The 26,476-nt window shown below is 40.7% G+C and overlaps 1 protein-coding gene across 1 annotated transcript in view; it reads right to left on the bottom strand.

Moving 5' to 3' along the window:
- Positions 1–8,782: 8,782 nt before the first annotated feature.
- The window catches only part of LOC149174807 (putative rhamnogalacturonate lyase B), a 143,367-nt gene continuing 125,673 nt past the window's right edge, over positions 8,783–26,476 (bottom strand). The window contains exons 2-3 of the mRNA XM_089420967.1: positions 9,251–9,315; positions 8,783–9,116 (exon numbers count right to left, since the gene is read on the bottom strand). Coding sequence (XP_089277093.1) covers positions 8,783–9,116; positions 9,251–9,315 — 399 coding nt within the window. The remainder of the gene's footprint in view (positions 9,117–9,250; positions 9,316–26,476) is intronic.

Raw genomic sequence — 26,476 nt, 5'->3', positions numbered from 1 at the left:
TTTTAACCTTAAAAATGTTTGTTAAACCAATATCACATTAAATTAAATTAAATTAAGAATTTTATTTTTATATTTTAATAAAATAGAAATGAAAATTTTAAATAAGTTAAAAAAAATAATATATATATTTTATCTTTTATTATATATTTTATAAATTTTAAAATAATTTTAATTAAATCTAGTTATTAACCTATTTTACAACTTAAAATATTATATATATAAACTCATTAACTCCATAACTATCCCACCTATTTTACATTGAAACAAATCACTATATTCTTTGACAACATCATATTTGCAAGATATGGTCCTTAGAGTTCGAGACTAAAGACCACTATGCTATATTTCAATGGTATCGTAGTGCCAAACGATCCTTTTAAATTTTATAAGTTTTTTATAAGTTTTACTTAGTTTTCTTTAAACACTTAGGCTTATGAAGACCATAGTTGCTTCATCTTCTTACTTTGAAGTAAGTTTGACCTTCATCAACAACTTACCATAAGCGAATTTCCCAAACGGACATGCATAGTATTTAATATGCATAGTATTGATTACCCATTACTATTATCTTTCTCACACTATTAGAAAGAGGTCTTGTGGCTGACTACTATGTTCAGAGGATAAGCTTGCAAGGTTTTGTGCACTTCATGGCTACCATGACCTCAAGTGTTTTTTCAAAGCATCATGTCTGGGAAAGGGAACCTTCTTCTCAAGCTTCTTCATTTCATCCCATCTCATTGTGGTGATGCTTTCCAATTATTTTATTATTCTTTTTTTTTAATTATTTTTCCTCTTTGATGTCATTTTAATTTCTCCCTTTTATTTTACATATTTTATTCTTTGCAATTTCATGAGTAAACCTCAACCTTTAGTGGATATTAATATCTAAAATTAAATTAAATTAAAATAAATATTAAGGGCATGAGCATGATTACAAAATTTAGTGTTTTTGTGCACTACTCCCTAGGAAATAGCTTTCCTTACTTTAGTGAAGGATGAATTAAAAAAAAAATAAAAATGAATCTTCCTAGTAGGACCTAAGACACCTAAGGTAAGAAACAATCAAGTCTAAAGTCTTTTAAGTATCTACACAATACTTTCACATATTTGGTTAGTCACAAAGAATTTATTTCCATAAACTAAGAATGTTCGATAAAAAAAAAATTCTTTTATTTTTATAATGAAGCAATCATATCAATATCATGTATTTTTTTCTCGTTCTTCAAAATTTCTAATCTACAAGCTTCTAACTAATCTTATTGATTCCAAATTTAACAATTGTGCAAAAGCCTCTTCTATATCTCATTTATATACATTCCTTGCATTATTTTCTTTTAACTTAATATACAAATAAATAGGGTCTTTCCTGGTCCTTAGCATATATATAAACAGAGAGAGAGGTGTTGTTTTTCCCTTAATCTATTTGTAACATGTAACCTTGTGGTCATCCTTGGTAATGAAAACATACACTATAACATCCTCGTCAACACCTTGAGTATATGTGATGATAAATCACATACTTTATAACTATTATATGCCTTATTCCTATATCTTGTTGTTGTAATGGTTTAGTGATAAACATATATTTATATATGCACTAGCCTACTAACACTCTTCATGTGGTATTATACAAGGTTAACTTGTGAAAATTTTTATGTATGAGTTATCAATTTATGTTCACCCTTTCTTCATCGATCTCCCCTTTGTTCTAGACCATTCAATCCAACTGTCGGCGATTGGATTTCCTTAATGTTTATTTCTCTTTCCTATGTGGAGTTGGCCTTGTTGGAGCTCTCAAAATCATTGAAATCTTCTCAATTTGGATGACGGATATTGCATGGTGGGAGGTTAGGGTAACTACCCTACCAAAGCCTTGTCATCGCTACCACATTTGCATTGAGTGAAAAATAGGCATCACTCCATTCACTTGCAACTCCTACTATAATTTCTTGGATTCTAAAGGTCAATGGGCCATTCTTTTGTCGATAACCCATCCCACTTTGTCACAAAGAAGTTTTCATGGTTATCCCCACGAGGATAATGAGGTATATTTCTCGGTATTAGTGTTTTTGAGTTTAATTTGGTTAGTGCGCACAAATATTTCTCTTCATTATCTTTACATTATGGTCTCATAATTTGTTGGCAATGAACTTTCGAGGGTTGACATAGGTCTTTCGAATCACACAACTAGAATTCAGGAATAACTCCTAATACCCTTATGCATTTACCATGGAGGCTTCTTAAGGGTTTGCACGTGTTTACGATATAACTTCAAATCTCTTTCCTCTATCTTGTTAATGACTGCTTCTTCTTCTTATTATTTTTTCCCTTTTTTTCTAACTATAGTATCCTTGCTGATTTTTTATATTCTTATACACGAAGTAAATACAAGAACACCTATTGCCAATAGTTCAGTTAAAGAATGTGTAACACCCTCCTCCCACATCCACCCAAGTAACCATGCCAACCAGGGTAAACATGAGACGAGAGGCTACTATGATTAGATTAGACCTCCTATGTGACCTTAAGGATGTGGAATCAACAAAAACATCAACAATAGTCAACCAAAATCATCAACAAAACCCTCAAGAGACAAGTCAGCCACTCAGACAACCAGTCCCTGGGTCCCACTGTTATTTTGAATCCCTTAGCCATAGTCACACTCAGGCTATGGGTAAGGGAAAGACCAACAACCTAAAGGCGCTCTCATAGGCTTTCCTGCATGTGACCAGTGACCAAAATTTGCTAGTTCTGTGCCAGCAATCCCGGGATTTAAGGCAGTTTTTTAGGCCCAAAGCCCAGGCCACTGCCCAGAATGGAGTCACAGCTTGAAATCATTAAAAATACATGGAAACAATGATACAAAAGAAATAAGATAAACAAGAGACCAGACCCCTACTATCCATGCCAGTCATTTCGTCAAACATATCATCAACATGTATCCTACATGTGTAAACAACATAATTAAGTGTAGGGATCTCAAACTTATCTAAGAATCACTATGAACCAGTGTTCCCTCATGTCATTTGTTTCATTATCATCTATTAGGTCATAGATGCACTATCCATTCATTTACAAGTAAAAACATGTTGAGATCTATACATAGTTGTTATCATAAAATATACATATAAGCAACATAATAGGAACATAATTACCATAAACATATTAGTCGTCAAAATCCACGTATACATCAATACATTTGCACATAGAAATCAAGGGAATGAATTTCTCATTAATGAATGAAATAAACCAACGAGAGATGAGACTAGCACATTCCACCTAACCATAGAATGGTTGAGCCAAATCTCTCTTCAGCCATTCACCTCCGTGCCATATTCCAAGCATGAATGGGGGACTCAAACCAAAAGAACCAACCAGGGCATACCGAGGCTAAACCACCTCACCCTAATCAACTGAAATCAGGTTTTACCGTAATCCATCCCAGATCACTAGGCCAACACAATCAACACATCATAAAAGGATTATCATGATCTTTTCTCGATCACTAGGCCAAGCAAGCATGGATGCCACCAGATTTCTCCACCTACACTGTGAGGAATTTTTCTGTCTTCTAGTCTCTCAAGCTTTACCGCAATCCAACCCGGATCACTAGGCCCTAAACTGAGACCCACTCTCCAGGATTTACCATATATCCCAACCTGAGATTACTAGGCCCAATGGAGAGAAAACCACCTCTAGGCTTTACCCTATATCCCGTCATTCACTAGCAAGGATTCCCATGCCATCCGAGGCAACACAAAATATGACTTTTACCACAACCCACAGTCCGAATCGGGGGTTACTAGGCCATTTGTTCCATTGTTTCGGAGATCCACCTCACTCAACTTCGAATCCGTCTGGCAATCCAGCTCAACCAAAACATCAGAACCCCATCACACCATGGCTATCCAGAAATGGAAAGGCTAGGCTGAAAACACTGTCACACCTAGCAAAACCCATGCCATGATAGAAAATAACCACATGCAATATCATGCATGCTAGATCTAGCAAGGAAAATATGCATGCAAGTCGTTACTTGCAATGAAACATGTTGTAGATGCTTGATCCCGCCTTTCCCTACTTGATCTTTTCTTCCTCTTTCCTTCTTTTCCTTTCTTACTCCAATGCCAAAATTCTCCAAGAAAACTCAATTGACAAAAGGTTACCCACTGATTCTCATAAGCCTTTTTATGAATGCGGCCTCTATTTTCTTCATTTTCCAATATTTTCCTTCATTTTCCTCCTCACACGCAACCTGTGACCTTTCACCTCCTTTTTCTCCTAATTTCCATTATTTTCATAAATAAATATGCCAAAAATGCCACTTTTCCTTTCCTAAGCCTTAGCCATTGCCTTTTCCAATTTCGTTAGCCATAAACAACCAAATGAACACCCCTTAGGATGTCCTACCCAACGTTCAGCTTGTAGTAAGTGTCCCATCAATTGTGGTTATTGTTTTTAACTTTTATTACATGAAATTTTCACCAGGGTTGTTATAGAACCCTCCCCCTTGGGGGACACCATCCTCGATGTTCAATCACACATATACCTCAACAATTTGCTGAAAGAATACATATTATTCATGAATCTTTATAACACATCCCATTGTAGTATTTACAATGAAAGACCTGCTCAAGACAAAACATTATGACAACATGAAAACATATAGCATAGTGGAGCTTTATAACACAACTTATTACGGTATTTATAATGATCATACTGCTTAGTTCCAATCCACATGACATCATAACATTGTGATAACATAACCACATGATAACATAATAACATGAGAACATAATCACAATGACATAACACCCATACCACATAGTGGAGCTTTATAACATAGCTCATGGCGGTATTTACATCCATACAAATGTGTACATATAGCAACATTACCAAAACATATACCAAAACATATACCAAAGCATATACCAAAACATATACTAAACAACATATCTAAGCATATATCAAAACATCATGTAACATATACCAAACCATCATAAAGCATATATCAACCACCATAAAGCAGATACCAAACTACCATAAAAGCACATATAAAACCGCCATAAAATATATACCAACCACCATAACTCATATATCAAACACCATAAAGCATATACAAAACCACCATATTGAAGTTTCTTTTCCTCAACCATCAAACAAGGAAGGATACATAGCCCGCATCTAATCCACCATCTCCCATGTAGTGTCATCGAGCCCAATATGCCTCCATTACACTTTAACTTGCTCGATTGCTCGATTCTGGAGCATGAGCACCTTTTTCTGTAATATTCACTGAGGCTCTTGCTGGAATTATCCATCTAGTTACACCTGCAATACAAACCAGTCAATCACATGATCAAAATCATTAACATACTTCTTATGCAAAAATACATGGAAAAAATCATGGACTTTCACTGTAGGAGGTAGTGCAAGTTGATAGGCTATTGGCCCAATCCTCTCAGTGATATTGAATGGTCCACAAAATCATGGTTCCAACTTAGCACATCATCCAATCCATAAGGAGCTCTTCTTTGGTTTGATGTGCAAGTACACCCGTTCCTCGACCTGGAACTCCTTAAACAAACTTTTCCTATCTGCATAACACTTCTGCCTATCTTGTGTTGCCTTTAGATTCTTCTTTATAAATTGCATTTCTTGTTCCATGTCTGCCAACATATCTGGTCCAATCAATACCCTTCTAACCGGATCACTCCAACTAATAGCAGTGTTACAAATCTTCCCATACAATGCCTCAAAAGGACTCATCCTCAATGACTCTTGATAACCATTGTTGTATGTCAACTATACCAAAGGGAGATACTCTTCCCACTTACATTGTTGATGCATCACATACATCTGCAACATGTCCTCCAATATCTTGTTGACCCTTTCTGTCTGTCCAACTATCTGTGGATAATAAGTTGTGCTGAAGGAAAACTCTATGCCTAAACCTGCAAATAGCTCCTTCCAAAACTTGGAAGTGAACTTCGCATCCCTGTCTGACATGATATTCTTCAGAACATTGTGCAATCTAACCACATCTCAGATGAATACCTATGCTACATCGCTATCTAAGAATATAGACTTCAGAGGAATGAAGTGTGCAACCTTTGTTAATATATCCACAATTACCATAATGGAATCATGCTGCTTCACTGTCTTAGGAAACTCTGTGATGAAATCCATGGAAATAACCTCCCATTTCCATTCCGTAATCTCAATTATTTGTAGTAGTCCACTTGGATGTTTACACCCTTCTTTCACTCACCGAAAGTCAAAACACCTCAGCACAAACTCTAGTACATCCCTCTTCAAATTCGACCAGTAGTAAAATATCTTCACCTCTGTCAGTGTCTTCTGATAACCTGGGTGACCTGAATAAGGTTTCACATGAAAATCCCTCAAGTTCACCTTCTTGAGCTCACTGTTATCTAGTACATATGTCATGTCTCAGAACCTGACCAATCTATCCTCTGTAAGACAATAATCCATACCCTGTGCACCTGCACCTGTATATGCACATGTACCCTACTGCAACCTATGCACAATCTCCATATACCTAACATCTTGCTGACATGCCTGCAAGATCGTATCTTATAGGTTTGTCCCATAGGAGCTGATAGTTGCCAAGTGATGTACAAGTAACCGTCTATTGAGAGCGTTACCACCCTGTTCTCTTTACCTTTGATATACCTAATCTCGAAATCAAACTTGTTGATCATGGCCAACCATCTAGCATGCCTGGAATTTAGATTCTTCTAGTCAAAAAAATACCTCAACCCAATATGATCACTCATCAGTACAAACCTCCTGCCGAGAAGATAGTGCCTCCATATCTTCAATGCATGTATGATCGCTGCTAGCTCAAGATCATGTGTTGGGTAGTTCTCGTGCTCATTTAGTTTCCGTGACTCATAACATACCACCTGTCCATTTTGCATAAGAACTCCACCAAGCCCTCTCTTGTAAGCATCTGTGCATACCACAAACTCTTTGTCTGGATCCGCAATGTGTAGCATTGTTGCATGTGTCAAAAATTTCTTAAGTTTCTCAAAGCTAGCCTCGCACTCCTTTGTCCATTCAAACTTATTACCTTTCCGTTGCAATGATGTGATGGGATAAGAAATCTGCGAGAAGTTCCTGATGAACTACCTGTAATATCCTGCCATACCCATGAAATATCTTACCTCATCCACTCTGTTAGGAGCTATCCACTCCATGATGGCCCTTATCTTCTCTCGATCTACTGCAATTCCTTCCTTGGAGAAAACATGTCCCAAGTTGTGCACCTCAGTCTTAAAGAAACTACACTTGTTGAGCTTAGCATACAACTGATGCTCCCTCAACAACCTCAACACTGCTACTAAATGCTTAGCATGCTCTTCCTCATTTTTAGAATATACCAGTATATCATTAATGAACATGATAACAAACTTTGGTCAGATTGTTGAAAAAATGGCAACAAGAAATGCTAAAAATAGAAGTGCTAAAAATAGCAGTTTGGGTACCAGTGCTGGATTGAGCATTAGGGAATGAAAAATGGAAGTGGTAAAAATAGCATTCTATTTTTAGCAATTTAGGATGGATTCCTATTTTAGTCTATCTCTGGACTAAAAATAGGAAGTAAAATTCGAATTTGAACTTAACAGTTGTTTGAAAATAAATAAATTAATTCACCATGAGTTAATTGTTGTGAAAAATCAAACATGAAGTCTATGTGAGGACATGCAATAGTTTCTCTATTAATTGAGGAATTTATCCATCAACTAAAGAGATAAGGATGAGTTCTAATTTGAGTAGTAATTAGTTGGCTCAGTTAACAGAGTCAAGTCCAGTTATATTTGATTTAAATAGTTTGTTTAAATTAAGTAAGTTTAGTTAGTTAATGCATGCTAGCATTTTTTTCAGAAGAAAAAGCGAAATATATTCATATAAGAAGATTACATAGTGCAAATGCAAGAAGCATATGCAGAAACATTCATATATGGAGATTACATAAGCAAATGCATGAAATCATATGCAGAAACATGGACCGAGCCACAAGCAAATATGCTAAAACAGATCCCAAATAAAGCCCCAAAAGGCCAATATTGCCCCCAAACAAGGCAATCCAACTATAAGGTGCAGAAGAGGCACCAAGAAACCAAGCAGATAAGCATCTGAAGAAAGAGCAACAAGTTCTAACCGCCCAAAATGGAGGGAGAGGCACGAAAAGAGGAAGAGAGCAGCAAAAGGAGCCACTCCTTCCCGGCCCCCTCAAACTCTCCACCCGATTCAGACGAGAAATAGAGGAAGAACGCTGACACAATCAACCGCATCTGCCTGCAGAAAAGACCAACTGCAGAAAAGACCAACAGGGACATCCATAGGAGCGGCACGAAACAGGGCAGAGGCACCACTATTCCCTCAACACTCCAAAGGATATGCCGTGGCCAGGAACAAGACCAAACTGCCGCCGAGAAGGGGAAGACCCGTCGGAGCAGAGGTGTCACCGGGGGCAGAGGCGGCAAGGGGAGCCACCTCGCCCCCGCTAAGAGAAAACTAAAGACCAGAAGACTTCAGCCCGCATGCTCGCCCTACCGCTGCTGTCCTCCTGCTCCCTGCCGCTACTGCCTTCCGCTTCTGCCCTCCTGCTCACCCCTGCTCGCCCTCCTGTGCATGCACCTCCCCCCTGCCTGCCTCTTCTGCTCGCCCCCCCTGCCTGCTCACCCCTGCTCACCCTCATGCGCATGCTCCTCCCCTCCTGCGCACGCTCCTCCCCCTTGCCTTCCGCTTCTGCTCACCTCCCCTGCCTGCTCACCCCTGTGCGCCCTCCTGCGCACGCTCCTTCCCCCTGCCTTCCGCTTCTGCTCGCCCCCCCTGCCTGCTCACCCCTGCTCGCCCTCCTGCACACCCTCTTGTGCACGCCCTCCTGCTCGCCCTCCTGCTCGCCCTCCTGCACGCACCTCCCCCCTGCCTGCCACTTTTTCTCGCCCCCCAGCCTGCTCACCCCTACTCGCCCTCCTGCGCACGCTCCTGCCCTTCTGTGCACGCTCCTCCCCCTGCCTTCCTCTTCTGCTCGCCTATCGAAGGGCACACCCTCTACAGCAACAACTGCGGCTTTTTCGGGAGCTCTTCAACAAGAAATCTGTGTTCCAAATGTTATAGGGATCTCATGATGAAGGAGGCACAAGCTTCCTCTGCAACGGCCGTCGTTGAACAGTCATTTGCCCCGGGTTCTTCGATGGAGGAGGAGGTCCCCCTTTACAGGCCAGATGCTTTCGTCCAGAAAAGTCGTGAATAGATTTCTACAGCCGTGGCCGGAGCCTCAGCCTGTAATTCAGATAATTGAAGATTCTCTCATGAATAACTCATGCATGTCAATTTAGACAGAGACCCGGTTGAGATCAGAGAAGGGACAATGTACTATCAGTTGGATGAACATTTTTCCTATAAAGGAAGCTCATCCATGATGAGGATTTATCTCCTTCAGGACTACGTAGTTGGATTAGAGGTTAGTGAGTGTGTGAAGAGGCCAATTCGCACAAGTGGCTACACTGGACCCCAATCAGAATTGCGCAAAGAAATAGGAGGCTTGGAGGGTAGACCAAAGGTTAGATAGAGGCCTTTGACACTCTATGAGCAGCAGAGGTATTGAAGAGAGAGCAGGATAGCTTTTGAGCTGATTCTTTTTGTAATACTGGTTATATTTCCACTTGTATGATAATACAGAGATGGGGTTTTAGGCTGGTGCTTTCCCTTGATTATATATTTTGTGTTATGTGTGTTTTATTTCTCCATATTAGTTATATGTGTTCTTATTGATGTTGCTCAAATTGATTAAGATTCCATTGAATTGATTGTAGAAGTAGATCAAATATTTTGCTTTAGTATATTGCATTATCAGGTGATCTACAGGTGGGAATTTCTACATGGTATTAGAGCACAGGTGATCAAGGAAGAACAATATACAAGAAGGGAGAAGTTGAAGTTTGTGATTCTTGAATATAGAAATCGAGTTCTTATCACATCTCTATTTCACCTATGGCATTCAATGGTTTGAGACTCGAATATGCCCTTGATGGCAGTTCGAATTATATAGCCTAGAAGGATCACATGGAAGCAGTACTAGAGGATAATGGTCTAAAGGACTTCATTGATCAAGAAGTCCCCAAGCCGACTGGTGCTGCTGAATTGGCTGAATGGAAGAAATGTGTGGCTAGAGCAAGGAGAATCCTTCTGGAGGGAGTTCGAGATCACATAGTCTCGAGTCTCCATGGGAAGGAGACACCGTTTTCAATGTGGAAAACATTGAAAGATCTATATCAGAATAGCAATGATCAGAGGAAGCTGGCACTGAAGGACAAATTTCGAAAGATCAAGTGTGAAAAGGGCGACACAATATCTATGTATATGAACAAGCTCACCTCATGCAGGGATGAGCTTGGAAGTTTAGGGATCGCGACAACTGATAATGACATGGTGAGTCTTGCACTCCTTGGTCTTCCTAAGAGCTGGCATAACTACCAGGACTCGATTAATGGAAGAGAGAAACTGTTAGATTGGGAACGACTTTGGTCGATTTGATGCAGGAGGAGATAAGAAGAAGCACTAGAGATGGTTCTGCATCCATGGAGGATGAAGAAAACTGTGCCTTAGCGAATAAGGAGAAGAATGGAAAGGAGAAGGATTCTCTTTCCAATTCGAGTCCTTCCCATGGTGGGAAGAAGTTTGACAAATCGAAAGTGTGATGCTTTCATTGTCATGAGGTGGGCCATTTTGCTACAAATTATCCACAGAGGAAATCCAAGAAGGGATCTGGGGAAGGATCAGAAGGTGAGGCACTTGCTTCACAGTCTGAGTTGGATTTCACACTCTTCGCATGCATGGTTTCATCCATAGTGGGAAGTGGTTGATTTCTTGAAAGTGGAGCTTCTTTCCACATGACTGGAAACAAGAGTTTGTTCAGTACCTTGGAGGAGAAAGATCTCTAGATACTCATAGCGATGGGTAATGATGAAAAGTATAGTGTCTTAGGTGTAGGCACGATTATTTTTCAGAGGGAGCATGGAGCTCGAATTACCTTGACCGATGTCAATTATGTACCAGGACTGAAGAGAAACTTGGTGTCGATCACGATGCTCGAAGATAGAGGCTATGATGTAGTCTTTAGTAAGGGAAAGGTTTTCCTTAGACACATCTTCATTAGACACGTGAAGCAGATCGGTCCAATGGTCAAGAACCTGTATGCTCTTGAGGTTCAAGATGCATGCAAAGCCTTGAGCACCAAGGCAACTGCTAGAGACTTAGTGGTTGAGAGAGAGAGTACATTACCTCTCAACATGCAGTGCCAGAAGAAGTCTCAAACGATTGTGGAGGAGCCATGATTGGTGAAGTAGCTTCAAGAGATTGTGGAGCCGCCACAACTAGAGAAGATGAGAGGAGATCGAGTAGATACATCTACTCATACAGATACCTCCAAGAAACTTCGAGATAGGTGGGAAGAGGGATCACATGCAGCCATACCTCTAGGTAGGAGGTGGGGTGATGTGGAGTGATTTTCCCATGGAGGCTAGGGGCAGGACCCTTAAGGTACCCAACCTCTTTGATTCAAATTTGCTACAAGAGCCCCGACGAGGAGTAGCAGGACTGGCTAATTGGGTAGAGATAGATGCGAATGGAGCAGCAGAGAGAGCTACAGTGCAGGAGTCCCAGGATTATGTAGATCTAGCAGGCTGTATCAATGCGATAGGCACAAGAGTGTTGCACCAGTGTAGGATGGCACAAAGAGGTGTGCAACGATGCGAGGTACATGGAGTGTTGCAGCAGCTCAGAGGTCAGAGAGGGAGCACTTGTCAGCAGCAGGTAGAGCTTCGACATCAGAGTATGTTTCTAGCCCAACGGAGAGGTCAGTTGGGAGTTTTTTTTGTTCCGAGAGTTGCTGGAGCAACCACGCTTGGTAGGAGTGTTGCATGCAAATCATCCCATAGGTACAGGATTGGGTTTGAGATGAAGCCTTTCTTGTTGAGAGGGAGTGTTGAAAAAATGGCAACAAGAAATGCTAAAAATAGAAGTGCTAAAAATAGCACTACTAAAAATAGTAGTTTATGTACCAGTGCTGGATTGAGCAATAGGGAGTGAAAAATGGAAGTGCTAAAAATAACATTCTATTTTTAGCAGTTCAGGATGGATTCCTATTTTAGTCAGTCCCTGGACTAAACATAGGAAGTAAAATTTGAATTTGAACTTAACAGCTGTTTGAAAATTAATTAATTAATTCACCATGAGTTAATTAGTTGGGAAAAATCAAACATGAAGTCTATGTGAGGAAATGCAATAGTTTCTCTATTAGTTGAGGAATTTATCCATCAGTTAAAGAGATAAGGATGAGTTCTAATTTGAGTAGTAATTAGTTGGATCAGTTAACAGAGTCAAGTCCAATTATATTTGATTTAAACAATTTGTTTAAATTAAGTAAGTTCAGTTAGTTAATGCATACTAGCATATAACTGTTGTACTTCAGATAACTGAAGATTCTCTCATGAATAACTCATGCATGTCAGTTCAGACAGAGACCCGATTGAGATCAGAGAAGGGACAATGTACTATCAGTTGGATGAATATTTTTCCTATAAAGGAAGCTCATCCATGATGAGGATTTATCTCCTTCAGGACTGCATAGTTGGATTAGAGGTTAGTGTGTGTGTGAAGAGGCCAATTCACACAAGTGGCTACACTAGACCCCAATCAGAATTGCGCAGAGAAATAGGAGGCTTGGAGGGCAGACCAAAGGTTAGATAGAGGACTTTGACTATCTATGAGCAGCAGAGGTATTGCAGAGAGTGCGGGATAGCTTTTGAGCTGATTCTTTTTGTAATACTGGTTATATTTCTACTTGTATGATAATATAGAGATGGGATTTTATGCTGGTGCTTTCCCCTGGTTATATCTTCTGTGTTATGTGTGTTTTATTTCTCCATATTAGTTATATGCGTTCTTATTGATGTTGTTCAAATTGATTAAGCTTCCGCTAAATTGATTGTAGAAGTAGATCAAGTATTTTGCTTTAGTATATTGCATTATCAGGTGATCTACAGGTGGGAATTTCTACATATGCAACACACTATTCATCAAGCACATGAATGTAGTTGGAGCATTAGTTAAGCCAAATGAAACAACAACAAACTCATAATGCCTATACCTGGTTCAGAAAGCTATCTTGTAAATGTCCTCCTCTTTGATGTCTACTTGATGGTATCTGGATCTCAAGTCAATCTTCACGAACACTGATGCTCCCTTCAATTGATCAAACAAGTCATCAATCCTCGGAAAAGGTTATCTCTTCTTGATAATCACTTTGTTCAACTGCCTATAGTCAATGCATAATCTAAGAGTTCGATCTTTCTTCTTCAAAAATAAGACCAGTGCGCCCCAGGGTGATACACTTGGCCTAATGTATCCCTTGTCTAACATTTCCTTTAACTATAGATTTAACTCAACTAACTCAGGTGTGCTCATCCTATAAGGTGTTTTCGATGCTAGAGCTTCCCCTGTCACTAACTCAATAGAAAATTCTAACTCCCTGTGAGGTGGCAACTCAGTAATGTCCTCAGGAAATATATCATTAAACTACTGCAAAACTGGGTACTTGTTCAACACATCTGCATCTTCAACCTCCTTACCCTTATCACTAGAAATGTGTACTGCAAATAGATTTCACCCCTTCCTATGGCTACGCTTTGCTTGCATAAATGTCACCATCATAACTGATGTGGGTTTCTTCTTACCTCGCAAGACTCTTGGTTCCCCATTTTCATCAACACACTCAATGGATTTTTCATAATAGTCTACCTTGGTCCTATGAAGATACAACCAGTCCATGCCAAAAAAAATATTGTATGAACTGAACGGTAATACATTCAAATGTGTTGTAGTTGGCATACCATTTAAGTCAAATGCACAAGATCTTACCCAATGATGAACTCGTTTCTTTGTACCTGTAGCCAACTCTACTAACCAAGACTCTGCATGCAATTCCTTACTCAAACCACACTTATCCACCAAGTCAGGACTAAAATAGTTATAATTAGATCCAATATCAATCAAAATAGAAATAAATTGATCAAAAAACTAATTGTCCATCTCAATGATAGATGCTTGGTATTCTTCTTTCCTGTTGTCCACTGCTACATAGATACATGGAATAGTTGGACCAACATCCCCAATAGTCTATGCCTCATGGGCACTGTATATCTGAGGTCTATCACCCTTATTTTTTGGGCAATCTCTCTTAAGGTACTCCTTATCACATGTTAAATACTCCAACCGAACAATGCCCTCACCTCAATGATGTTGCTGCCGATGTGACCCATGTCCTTGTCTAGCTGCATTAAATCTCTTTTGTGGTGCCATATTCTCTTTCTCATATGCATGTGAAGGCCTTGTACTCTTAGGATACCATTTACCTTTACCTTTGTCCTTTCCTTTCCATCCATGTTGAGATTCATTCTTATGCTTTGATTGTTCATAGCAATGCTTCAGTTTCCTAATAACTTCCTCAAGTGACTGAGGCTCATCATACTCAATATGATATCTAAATGCTAATGAAAAACCACTGATAAATCTCTTAAATTTATCCTTCTCATCTGTAAGATACGGTGCATACCTCAATAGCTCCAGAAACTTGGTCGTGTACTCTTCGTCTGTCATTGATCCCATCTTTAGCTCATAGAATTCCTTAGCCTTACTATCGTAGTACCTTTATGACAAGTACCTCTTCTTGAAAATCCTCTTAAACTCCCACCAACTCAAATCATATCTCCTGATGTCTCTGACCCGCTTCACATCTTCCCACCAAATGTCTACTTTACCTTTTAAGCTGAAGATAGCTACTCTAGCCTTCATGTTATCTATGTAATCATGCAACTCAAATAATTTGTTCATCCCAAGTATCCAAGCCTTTGCATCTTCTGTCTTCTTCATATCTCCATCAAAAATAGGTGCCTTCTCTTTCTTAAACTCATCGAGCAAGTATCCACTATCATTCCTCCTATAAGGATGATAGCGATGATGATCATGATGTCTATCAGAACCAGAACTAGAATAGTACATGTACTCATCGCCTATCCGATCCAGAGTATCCAACAACCTTCCATCTCTCACTATATCAGATCTATATGACCTGTCTCTACCAGGGGAATTACTGTCATATGCCCCATTAGTTCTATCCTCATGTCCATGGCTGATCCGAAATGGCCCTTGTCACCGAAATTCTGACAAACTTTCAAGAAGTATAACATTAACCTCTGCTTTCTTCTCTTGTGCCTATATGATCCAGTCCTTACAACTCCTTATCTCTTCCTTCAAAATTATCAATGTAACTGCCAAATCGGAAGAGTTCCCAACATCATGCTGCTCTTCAGATTAATAGGGAGAGTCTTTGTAGTCAACCATCTTGCTAGCCATTTTATATTTCTTCACACAATGCATAATATGTTAGATAAACCAAATCACAATAAATCAATGTACCTTAGCATAATTCGAGGATGATACCTTGTCTACAAGATCACCGAATCAGCGTGATACATGTATAACATAATATAAAAAACATATATACATATGCAAATACATGTATCAACACATAAACATCTCTCTAGCTAGGGTCCAGTCATCGATACAAGGCCATATCAACAATGCATGCTATGACCTCATGCATGACAACAACAATTAATCTATAGTATACATTGCCACATGAATCCAACAACATGCATAAGAAATTCCTAATCAACTACACATATGCATAAACACATGTAGTAAAAAATAAGTGATCAATTCTTGTAATCAACCTACAAAACTTATACATGTAATCAAAATATTCAAGATTGTAATCTAACATACAAGGATGTAAGTGGGTGGCATAAAATCAACATGTAAGCACCATATAATCCATATGCAACCAGCCACATACTCATGACAAATACATTTCACGAAATCTATATAAAATTCTCCATGACATCCTTACTTCAACCATAAGCAATCAGTAAGAAAATGCAACAAGCACATGGAATGCAAGTGTAAGAGACACACATGCAACTAACATGCATGCATGTCCAACGCACACTTCTCATCCATTCTAAGAGTTGAACCATGCTCTTATACCACTCTATAACACCCTCCTCCCACATCCATCCAAGTAACCATGCCAACTAGGGTAAACATGAGACGAGAGACTACTATGATCAGATTCGACTTCCTATGTGACCTAAAGGAATTGAATCGACGGAAACATCATAAACAATCATCCAACATCATCAACAAAACCCTCAGCAGACAAGTCAGTCACTCAGATAGCCTGTTCCTAGGTCCCACTATTGTTCTGGAACTCTTAGGCTATTATCACCCTCATTCTATGGGAAAGGGAGCGACCAGCAACCTAAAGTCGGTCTCACAGGCTTGCCTGCTAGCGACCAGAGACCAAAACTGTCATTTCAATGCGAGCGACCTAGGGATTTAAGCCACTTTTTTAGGTCCAGAGCCTAGGCATTTTTTCAAACAATAACATAACCAGACAAACAATAATCTAAACAATACCATAACCAGACCCCTACTAGCTGTTGTTGGGAAAAGTATCTAATGCAGAATGCCCCTATCCCACTCTGAAGGAGATAATACTTCAGCAACAACTGAATGCAAAGCTATTCAAAGTTTCTTCTTTATGAGATGAGAGAGGGAAGAAAAGGATGATCTACTAACCATTATCTTGCGCTAATAGTCGATCCAGTCTTCACTCCTTGCTGCTTGCTCCTAGCTCCTTGCTCTTTCACCGGCCCAGCTGCACACAGATCCTGCAAAAGCACAAGAAAAGGAAACTACAAGAAGCATGCATCCATAATCGATTTGAGGATTAGAATAAACCAAATATACAAGCATCAATTCATCATCAAGACACATGCATATAGAAGGACCTCAAATACTTTATTGATAAGAGAAGTAAAGTTCTGAGAGAGTTACAACCATAATAGGCCCAATCCAGCAACACCTCCCAGCTGAAAGAAATCTCCTCTTCACCTCCTTCAAGCAAAACACCCAATAGCTCTATACTCAAACCAACAACACTTCCTTACTTGCACAAAATTCCAACCTCCCTAGACCTCATGAGAGAGATCTATATATAGGGTTTTGGAGAAAGGATGAGTCATCTTGAGACTGGCATAAAGCTGACTAGTGTCCTCTCCCACTTTAGTTAATCTTCAGTTCTTGAGTCCACTTGGAGATTCTTGCTTCCACTTGGAGATCAAGACCCTCTTACTCATCACTAGGCGAATTCCTTGACCCAAGTGTCAGTTTGGAAGCTTCCTGGGCAGTTGACACCTTGCAGAATGACTGTGCCACTTGGCCAATCTCGCCCAGCGCAGGTAGCCTTCATTAATTTTGACCTTCAGCGCAGGTACAGAGAGGAGCAGTTGACATTCAGCGCAGATGCTCAGTGGAGCAGCTGACATGATCCAGAAATAGCCTGTTTCTGAGTGTTTTCAGGTGGAGAACTGATTTTCAGTGCTGTGGTTTGCAGACCTTGTTCCTCTAAGGGTAAGAACAACATGCTTAGGGACTTTGGATCCCTCAGATTATTGACATTTCATGCTCCATGTTGTTAGGCACAAAAATGTCTATAACAGTTGCCCCCTAAAGTATGAGGTCGTTTATCGGGTGAAATGCTTTATCAGGAGGATCCGAAGTTCATTCAATCGCTGAGAGGTGCCTTGCAATAAAATACAATACAATACATTATTTTTCATTCTGCTTTCATGATCTAGCTGAGGCGGGCATTCCCATGCTCAGCTTTATAAATTCATTTTGGTACATATAACAGACGACCGTCTGATGATAGACTGATAATTCTCTACTGAAATTATCATCCTTTGAGTAGGATGATCATCTGCTGCAACGATGTACATATCAAATGTCTTTATATTTCCTGAATATATATCGCAACCCGGATAGATGAAACTAGATCCGGGGTCTTCAATCTCGTTCGATCTTCACTCTAAGTACAAGTCGATCCATGTGAGAATTGCGCTGAAGTCGAACATGGAAAGACATCGCTTGATTACCGGTCAATAATGTAAACCGTTAACAAGCGCGAGAGGAGTCACCAATAATGAAAATGACCCTCAAGGTACTGCAGTACAATTCACGTGGTGTGAATAAAGGACTTGGCATCGAACACCACGCAAAATCTTCTGGTCGAAGGTCATTGATGTATACCTGTCGCCGGAAGTGAGAAACTTGCCATTGAGGCATGCAAGCTTCAAAGTACTGGGGGGGTGTTCCTAGATCAACTTCTTGGATAATGAGATGAAGTCGACAAGAAGCGATCCGTCAAAGGAGGGCCTTAATGAATCCCACATCAGTGACGTAGAACAGAGCTAATGATTTTAGTGGAGGTGAAAACAATCTGTGAGATATGATTCAGGGTGGCGATCATGGGTGGATGAAGGATAATGTATGGCAGTGGATGGGACACGGTTGACTCTTTCTGAACACATCTCTTGAACATATAACGACACTGATGTGATGGATTGGTAGCATTACCCCAAATACGGATGGTTTGGCGAAGACCATGGTGATGAGACCGGTGAATGAAACAACCCAACCCGATGTGGTACGGAGGACAAAGTGTCATGTTCAAGAGCGACTTGCTACCATTAAAGCTTTGAGGTTCTCCCAATTTTTCCCCAGTCATTTCTGACCAGTACCTCTTTATTTTTGTCAAGCTTGAGGAGGATAACATATGCTTGTTCTATAACCTGCCCTTCGGGCAAGCCCATCGCTATGTTTTAACGAGCCTAGCGATAGGGAAACTCGTTCTCATCTAAAGACAAGTTTGTCGCTATTTAATCATTTTAACGAGTCTAGCGACAAAGACAACTCGGTCCTTTTCATTTTTAGAGAGTCTGAAAAGGTACAGAAAGTTAACTCCAGAATTCCTTTTTCGTCATCTAATCCCTTAAGTCCGAAAAAGTATAAAACAATACAGAAGGGATGAGTTTTCGATAACTTTAACGAGCCGAATAAAACAAGCGCTCGACCTTTTTGTGCAATAATCCCTCAGGTCCAAAAAGATTAAAATCTAGAGGAGGGATAGCTCTTCCGGTCCTTTTAACGAGCTGGAAGGCCAAAACTCGGCAAACTTTTCATATTTTACGAGTCAATTGAAAAGAGCTCAAAGAAGACTCGTCTTTTGAGGAACGAGTGATAAACAGGGATAGCAGCAGATTCCAGGTACAGGTTGGAATTTTCCAATCACGGCAGTGTCACAAGGATGGCTAAGTGAAATCACTCTTCGCAGCTGTTCCTCAAAATAGGTAAACAATCATATGGAGGTGAACGATTGGCCAAATGAAATGGAGGTGGCGGGTGCAAACACGACCAAGGCTTTTATGGCTAATAAATTTACGATCACAATGGTTATTTACCGGTATAGGTTCATTTTTTAATGAGCTTGAACTCTGGTGGAACCCTTGCTCACGCTTTTCTATTTTTTAACGAGCATAAATTCCGCGGTAAAACTGCTCGAACTTGCGTTTATTTTTTAACGAGCATGAACTTTATGCTAAAACTGCTCGAACTGCCTTTGCCTTGGAGAAAATCCCACTGATGCAGCCTCAGTACATCATACTTGACTTGCCTTCTCCGATCGAGCCACGCATGCAGAGGTGGGTTGACCACATGTCTAGGCATGCAGGTCAACCTCAGATTACTTTCACTGAGGCCTTCTTTAGATGGTTCGAGCGCCAGGAGATGGCGTTTTCTGAGTATCCATATGTGGGTATGGATTTCCGAGGTGATCCGGATTTGGTTCTACCGGATGGCGAGCAGTGGGGTGCCATTGGTAAACTCTCTGACCACATTACTGTTTATTGTTCTAATTCATAACGTTGCTGTGCTTTATTCTATCAAGACTTTTAATTGTACTCTTGGGTGCATGCAGATATTGGTCCTGTTCTTCCAGCAGTTCGTCGGCCTCTGCCCCAGCAGGGGAGCCTGCTAGGAGAGTTGTTATCCGCGATCTTGACGACACCGAGACCCTTATAGCTGTGCAGGAGCAGGTTGAGAGCCTTACTCGTGGCCTTCCGGATGTACAGATCGACGAGTTACCTTTACAGATGCAGCGTCATACCATTGGTGTGCCTAGACGATGGACTCGTCTCTTGCGCATGATTGCACAAGCCGTGACGTACTATCATGAGCACCACTAGGCTAGGGTGCCCCCTAGCATCCTTTTGAGTTTTTTAGGTCACATGACCAATTTTGTCTTGGTTACAGAACATTATGCATGAACTTATATAAACAGCTTATATATTTTTATTTTCGGATTTTATTCTGGTTGATTTACGTGATCTATATGTACAATCTTTGATGATGTGTCCTTTTTTATAAATGTTGCAAATGTCTATCTAACACATAGTTTGCTAATGAGTCTGTTAATGTGTTTAAATTTCTTGAAATATGTTGATATTGAATTGAATCAAATCGCCTTTCCAAGATCTTAACCCTTAGGAACATGCGATAAATAGCTGGATTGCGAACAGAATATATACCATTGAGTTGTAGTATTATGAGCTGTGAGTCTAGCCTGACAATTAGTCGGCGTATGCCACGTGTGATGGCATCAGAGAGTAGTTCTATCAACACGCTATACTCAGCGATGTTATTCGTTGATTGCCCAATGCATACACCTCTGAAACTTACTAACTCGCCGCTTGGATAAAAAATGGCCCAGGCTGCGAAAGACAGGTTCCGCGAACTACGACTCGCTCCGTCGGCATATCCAACACATGTCTTCATAAGGTTCGACATCTGCCACAAATGAAAAAGGTGGATCACTTGACCAGAAAAAATACTTTAGCGAAAACAAAATACAACAAAAGCATGCAGGTTACTATTTAAGCATAGTAACGCTTGAGGTACAACTCGTTGCGGGGCTGTGCCAGTGGAATTCCATCGTAATCCATTAACTTGTAGGCTCCTTTTGCTAACACCCTTTTAACAATATAGGGGCCCATCCATAAGGACTTGAATTTACCTGCTCCCAATTTATCGGATTCTTGATCATAAAGCAAGACCAAATCACCTTCTGAGAAGACACGGGGTTTGACATTTTTGTCGAACTGAGCCTTGACTCGTTTCTTATGGGCCTCGTTAGCCAAAGCGACATCACGACGGGTTTCATCCAACTGGATTAATTCCAAGAAACAAGCCTCTTCCTCTGAAGTTCCGGGGAGGAGGTCGATTGCGAGTTTAAGCGACGAAATTTCGCACTGGATTAGCAAGACTGCTTCCAGGCCATACAGCAATTGAAAAGGCGTGAACCCGGTTGCGTTCTTTACCGAGGTCCGGTAAGCCCACAAAGCTGAGTACAGGATTAGGTGCCATCTTCTTTTATGAACCCCGATCATCCTTTGCAACATACACTTTAGGACCTTGTTGATTGCTTCAACTTGTCCGTTGGCTTGCGGATAATATGGGGTAGAGCTGTTGTGAGATAGCCCTAGCTTGGCAGCTAATTCGACCATCATGTGATTGCGAAAATGCGATCCATGATCTGTGACTATAGCTTGTGGTACGCCGAACCTGGCGACTACATGATTGAAAAAGAAAAGGGCAGCTGTTTCACCAGTGTTATCCAATGTAGGCATCACCTCGGCCCATTTGGTAAAGTAGTCAACAACGACTATTATATACCCATGCCCCCCGGTCGAGGTGGGGTTACATTGCATGAAATCGATGCCCCACTTGGCGAAGGGCCCAACAGCAACTATAGGCTGCAATGGTGCGGGTGGTCGTCTGGTTTTGCTATCAAAGATTTGACAAGCATGACAACTTCTGACTGCTGTTATTCAATCTTTGAACATGGTTGGCCAGAAGTATCCTGCTCGTAAGATTCTTTGTGTTGTTGCATATCCAGACTGATGCCCCCCACACGTGCCCGAATGACAATCATTCAGGGCTTTTTCGGCCTCCTCATGGGTAAGGCACCTCCTTAGAACTGTATCGACACCACGACGGTAAAGCGTATCACCGACGATCATGTAGTCTTTTGCTTGGTATCGTATACGTTTTTGTTCGGAGCGAGAGGTATTAGACCTGAATTTTTGTGTTTGGAGATAAACTATGATATCTCCATACCACTCATCGCTTGCAGATATGAGAAACAAACTTTCGTCCACGATTGACTCTTCCGATGTTTCATCGTTGGACGACGATGGGAAATCACATAATAATTCTGCGAAAACTAGAGCTTTCTTTGATTTGGATTTTACAAATTCCAGATCAAACTCTTGAAGGATCGCTATCCATTTTGAATATTTGCCCCCCAGCAACTGTCGCGACAGTATATAAGTCATGGGGTTGCAATCTGACAAGACGGTAGTTTTCCGAAAGAGGACATAATGTTGAAACCTTTGAATCGCTTGAACAGCTGCAAGCGCTAGTTTTTCCACATAAGAATATTTACTTTCTGTATCGTTTAAGTTTTTACTTAAATAATAGATAGGGTGTTCAATTCCATCGACTTCTTGAACTAATACCATTGCAATGGTCGTATCCGCTGCAGCCAGATACAGGTTAAAATCTCTTTGATAGTCTGGGGCGTACATTAATGATGCTTTTACTAGACATTCTTTCAGAGCATCAAAGGAAGCTTGCGCCACCTGGTCCCAGACAAAAGGTACATCCTTTTTCAAAAGACGAGTATAACCTTTAGCAAGTTCTGCGTAATTTGGAATGAACCTCCTCAGAAAGTTTGCTTTCCCTTGGAGTTTCTGAATCTGAAGCAAATTTGAAGGTGGAGGCAAATTAATGATTGCCTGAACCTTACAGGGGTCGAGACGAATCCCATCTTTAGAGACTATAAAGCCAAGTAAACGACTAGAACCGACGCAAAACACACATTTGTGTGGGTTGAGTCTTATCTTGTAGTGTCGGCAACGTAGAAATATCGCTCTTAAATGCTGCGGATGATCAGTCCGCTTTCGCGAATGAGCCGGAAGATCGTCGAGATAAGGTTGAACAATGTTCTTGATGTCGTGGAAGGCATAATTCATCGCCCTCTGAAACGTCGCCCCTGCGTTCTTTAAACCAAAGGGTAATTTTCGATAAGCGAATGTGCCCCGCAGACAAATAAATGCAGTCTTTGACTGGTCCTGTGGGCGGATATTTATTTGATTATACCCGGAGAATCCATCCATAAATGAAAAGATTTCACATCCGGCGCATTCATCAATTATCTGGTCGATAAAAGGTGTAGGGTAGTTGTCCTTCAGACAAGCATGGTTTACATCCCTATAATCGACACACACTCTAATCGTCCCTTGTTTCTTCATAACAGGGACAATATTTGATACCCAATTGGTTAGAGGAACCGGGTAGATGAATCCAGCATGGAGAAGTTTTTCAACTTCTACCTTAATGGCAGCGGCTTTCTTCGGGTGCACTTGCCGAAGCCGTTGTCTTACTGGTTTGACATCGGGATACATTTTAATTTCATGTTCAACTATACTCGAGTCGATGCCTGGAATTTCATCATATGACCAAGCAAAGACATCTCTAAATTTGCGAAAAAGAGCGTTATATATTTCCAGTTCTGAAGGGGAACAACCTTTTCCGACATAAATATTCTCTACAACATCTGTTTTGGTCGAGATATTTATGGCTATAGTCTCTTCAATATTGGATAGGTTTCGCTCGGAATCCACCGTATTTACAGTATTTGTTAGGAATTCAAATACTGAAGGGTGATAAAGGTCAGTTTGAGTATCTTCTCCATATTCCAGAAGAAGGGAACGATGGTGGTGATCATTCCATGGCGCCCCCTCAATCATCATTGATTGTAAGATTCCTTCGTCAGTCCCATGTATTTTCGACCAAGGATCTAGTGGGGTTCCATATTCTCTAGACCTATCTACCCAAACGCTTGACGAGTGTTGATTTGGGCTCGCCTCCCATGCCTGAAACATTGATTGCTACAATATTTCCAACGGGCTTGGGGACAATACCATTGCATGATCCATGTTGACCTTCGTGGAAGATATCATGTTGCAGGTTCCTACAAACGGTACATTTCCTGAATAAACAGGAGGTGGTAGCGCGAAAGTTCCCATCAATATGGGGTCTTTCAATAATCCTACTCCGATATCTTGAATTGAATGGTTACTTTCATGGATCATGGGAATGCTTCCTGTAACTTGTGAACCATTTGGGAGGAAATTCTGTTGGTCGACGATCGTAATCCCTCCTTCAAACGGGAATGCGATCTTCCTAAAATAAGTCGACACGACTGCTGCCATGGAATAAATCCATGGTCGTCCCAGTAGGATGTTATAGTCAAGATTTCCATCAATGACTTCAACATCAATTTCTACTGTCTTTCCTCCTAGTTCAACTTTCAAGTTATTAAGGATACCGTAAGGGGTATAAGTCCTTCCGTCGAAAGCCTTTAATGTCGTCGACGATCGAGACAAGGTTGGAGATCCTAAAGTTTTCCAGCAGCTCATCGACATAATACATGTCGATGCCCCCTCATCAATTATCGTTCTGTGAACAATTTTGTTGAGGGCTTTCACTTGAATAAGGAAAGCTAGTTGAGCCGGTAACTGAGGATCATATCCCTTGTGATCAAAGGATACCAGATTTGAATCCTTAGGATCTGCTCCACCAATTGCTGATAACAACGCCTGCCTTTGGGTTGGACACTTTTGTAACACTTCAAGAGTCGACATAGCGGATGGCGATTGGGCCAAATCTTCCACTATGTTATAATGCTGCGCCGCTCTGGCGCGAGGATTAAATGTCGACTTGTGTACTACACCCTTTGGCGGTTTTATTGTTAATTCAGGTATGATTGGTGGTACAACTTCTATCGAAGTTGCTGTCGAACTACTTGGTTGATCTTTACCTTTTTCGTTTGACACCTGAGGATTCCCATAATCTTTGTTCTTTGTCGAAATCAAAGCATCATTCTGCTGTTTCGAAACTGACAACATAAGTACTTGTGATGGGGAAGCATTTCCACTATCAACCAGATTTTGACCTGGGTTAGGAAAAGGATCAGTTAACACAGCTGATGTTTGGGAACTTTTAAAGAACCTCTTTAACTCAGCTTTGAATGGGCAATTCCTTGTGTAATGATCCTCATCATCACATATCTGACATGGATAAATTTGTTTCCCTTTCCCAGGAGGGTTTGAAGAATTCTCCTTAGGCGATGATTCACCTTGTTTTTTCTTCTTCCCCTTGTTTTGTTTTTTCTTCTTGCTTCCTGGTTGATTGGTTTCTTTGCCTTTATCTTCCGATACGGCATTTACTTCCGAAGCAAGAATTTCTCCTTTTGCATTTTGATCCGAATTCTTACGGGCTTTCTTTGCGGAAGCCTTTATCGATTTCGTGTTTGCGGTGCCAATCACACCATCACCGACATGAGAGTCACTATTTGATTTAGGAGGGGGAGGAATTGAAAATTCCGGTCTAGGGGCGTCAGGTATTTTGTCATAGAGTGTGCCGGATTGGGTATACACCAAGTCCAAATACTGTGCATGAGCAATAACTTGCTCCTCTGTTACGACTCCCCCCTTGGCCACATCTTCCGTAATAGCCGGAAGTAACGACTTTATAAACCATTCAGCTAATAGCTGATCGGGAACATATGTTTTCACCATCCTACGACGACGACGCCACTCATGTATATGATCAGATATATGGGTAGCAGTTGTCTCTGTTTGAAGTTGGTTAATATTTCTGTTCCCGTTTCATACCTTATCGGTAACTAAAAGTGGGTTAAGAAGGTCGTGGCTAGGGAACTAAAGTTGTCGAAAGAGGCTCTTGGCAATTCAATATACCATTTAGCTGCTGGACCTGTCAATGTCCTCTGAAAAAGGCGAAGTCTTATCGAATCGTCGTTAAGGGTGTTCGACGAACACCACAGATGAAAAGTCATCACGTGATTTGACGGGTCTTCACCTGGATTTCCATTGAATTTAGGAATGTCAGATGGAAGTTTATGAGGAATCGCTGGCCACCAAGGGGCATAAGCAATTAGATCGTTCGTTAATCGATGTAAATCAGGTAACTCTAAAGTCTCCACGAATGGTAACTGTTGATTCAAGTTAGGCGAAGCGTAACCAGGGTACGATGGAATCGCTTGAGCAGTGGGTCTTTGCATACCAGCATAATGTAATTGATGTTGGTATGACTGATACGGTTGGTGGACTTGAACACTGTAAAGCGGTTGGTTTTGACCGTTTTGGATATATGGTTGTCCACTATTCGCAAAGATCTGCTGCTCAGAACCTTGGTATACTTGCTGGAACTGCGGTTTTTGGTGTTGTACAAGCCATGGTTGTGACGCCATGTTTTGTTGTGCCATGCTAACCATTGGACCAAGGTGTGGGGTAATTGTACCCGTTTGTACTTGTGTCGACCCACCAGTTGGCGATTG

This window comes from Pinus tabuliformis, chromosome 4_1 (assembly GCF_031772625.1).
Source record: "Pinus tabuliformis cultivar Carrire ecotype Pingquan chromosome 4_1, CPIR1, whole genome shotgun sequence".
NCBI classification, from domain to species: domain Eukaryota; kingdom Viridiplantae; phylum Streptophyta; class Pinopsida; order Pinales; family Pinaceae; genus Pinus; species Pinus tabuliformis.
This window is presented reverse-complemented; position numbering and strand designations above follow the sequence as displayed.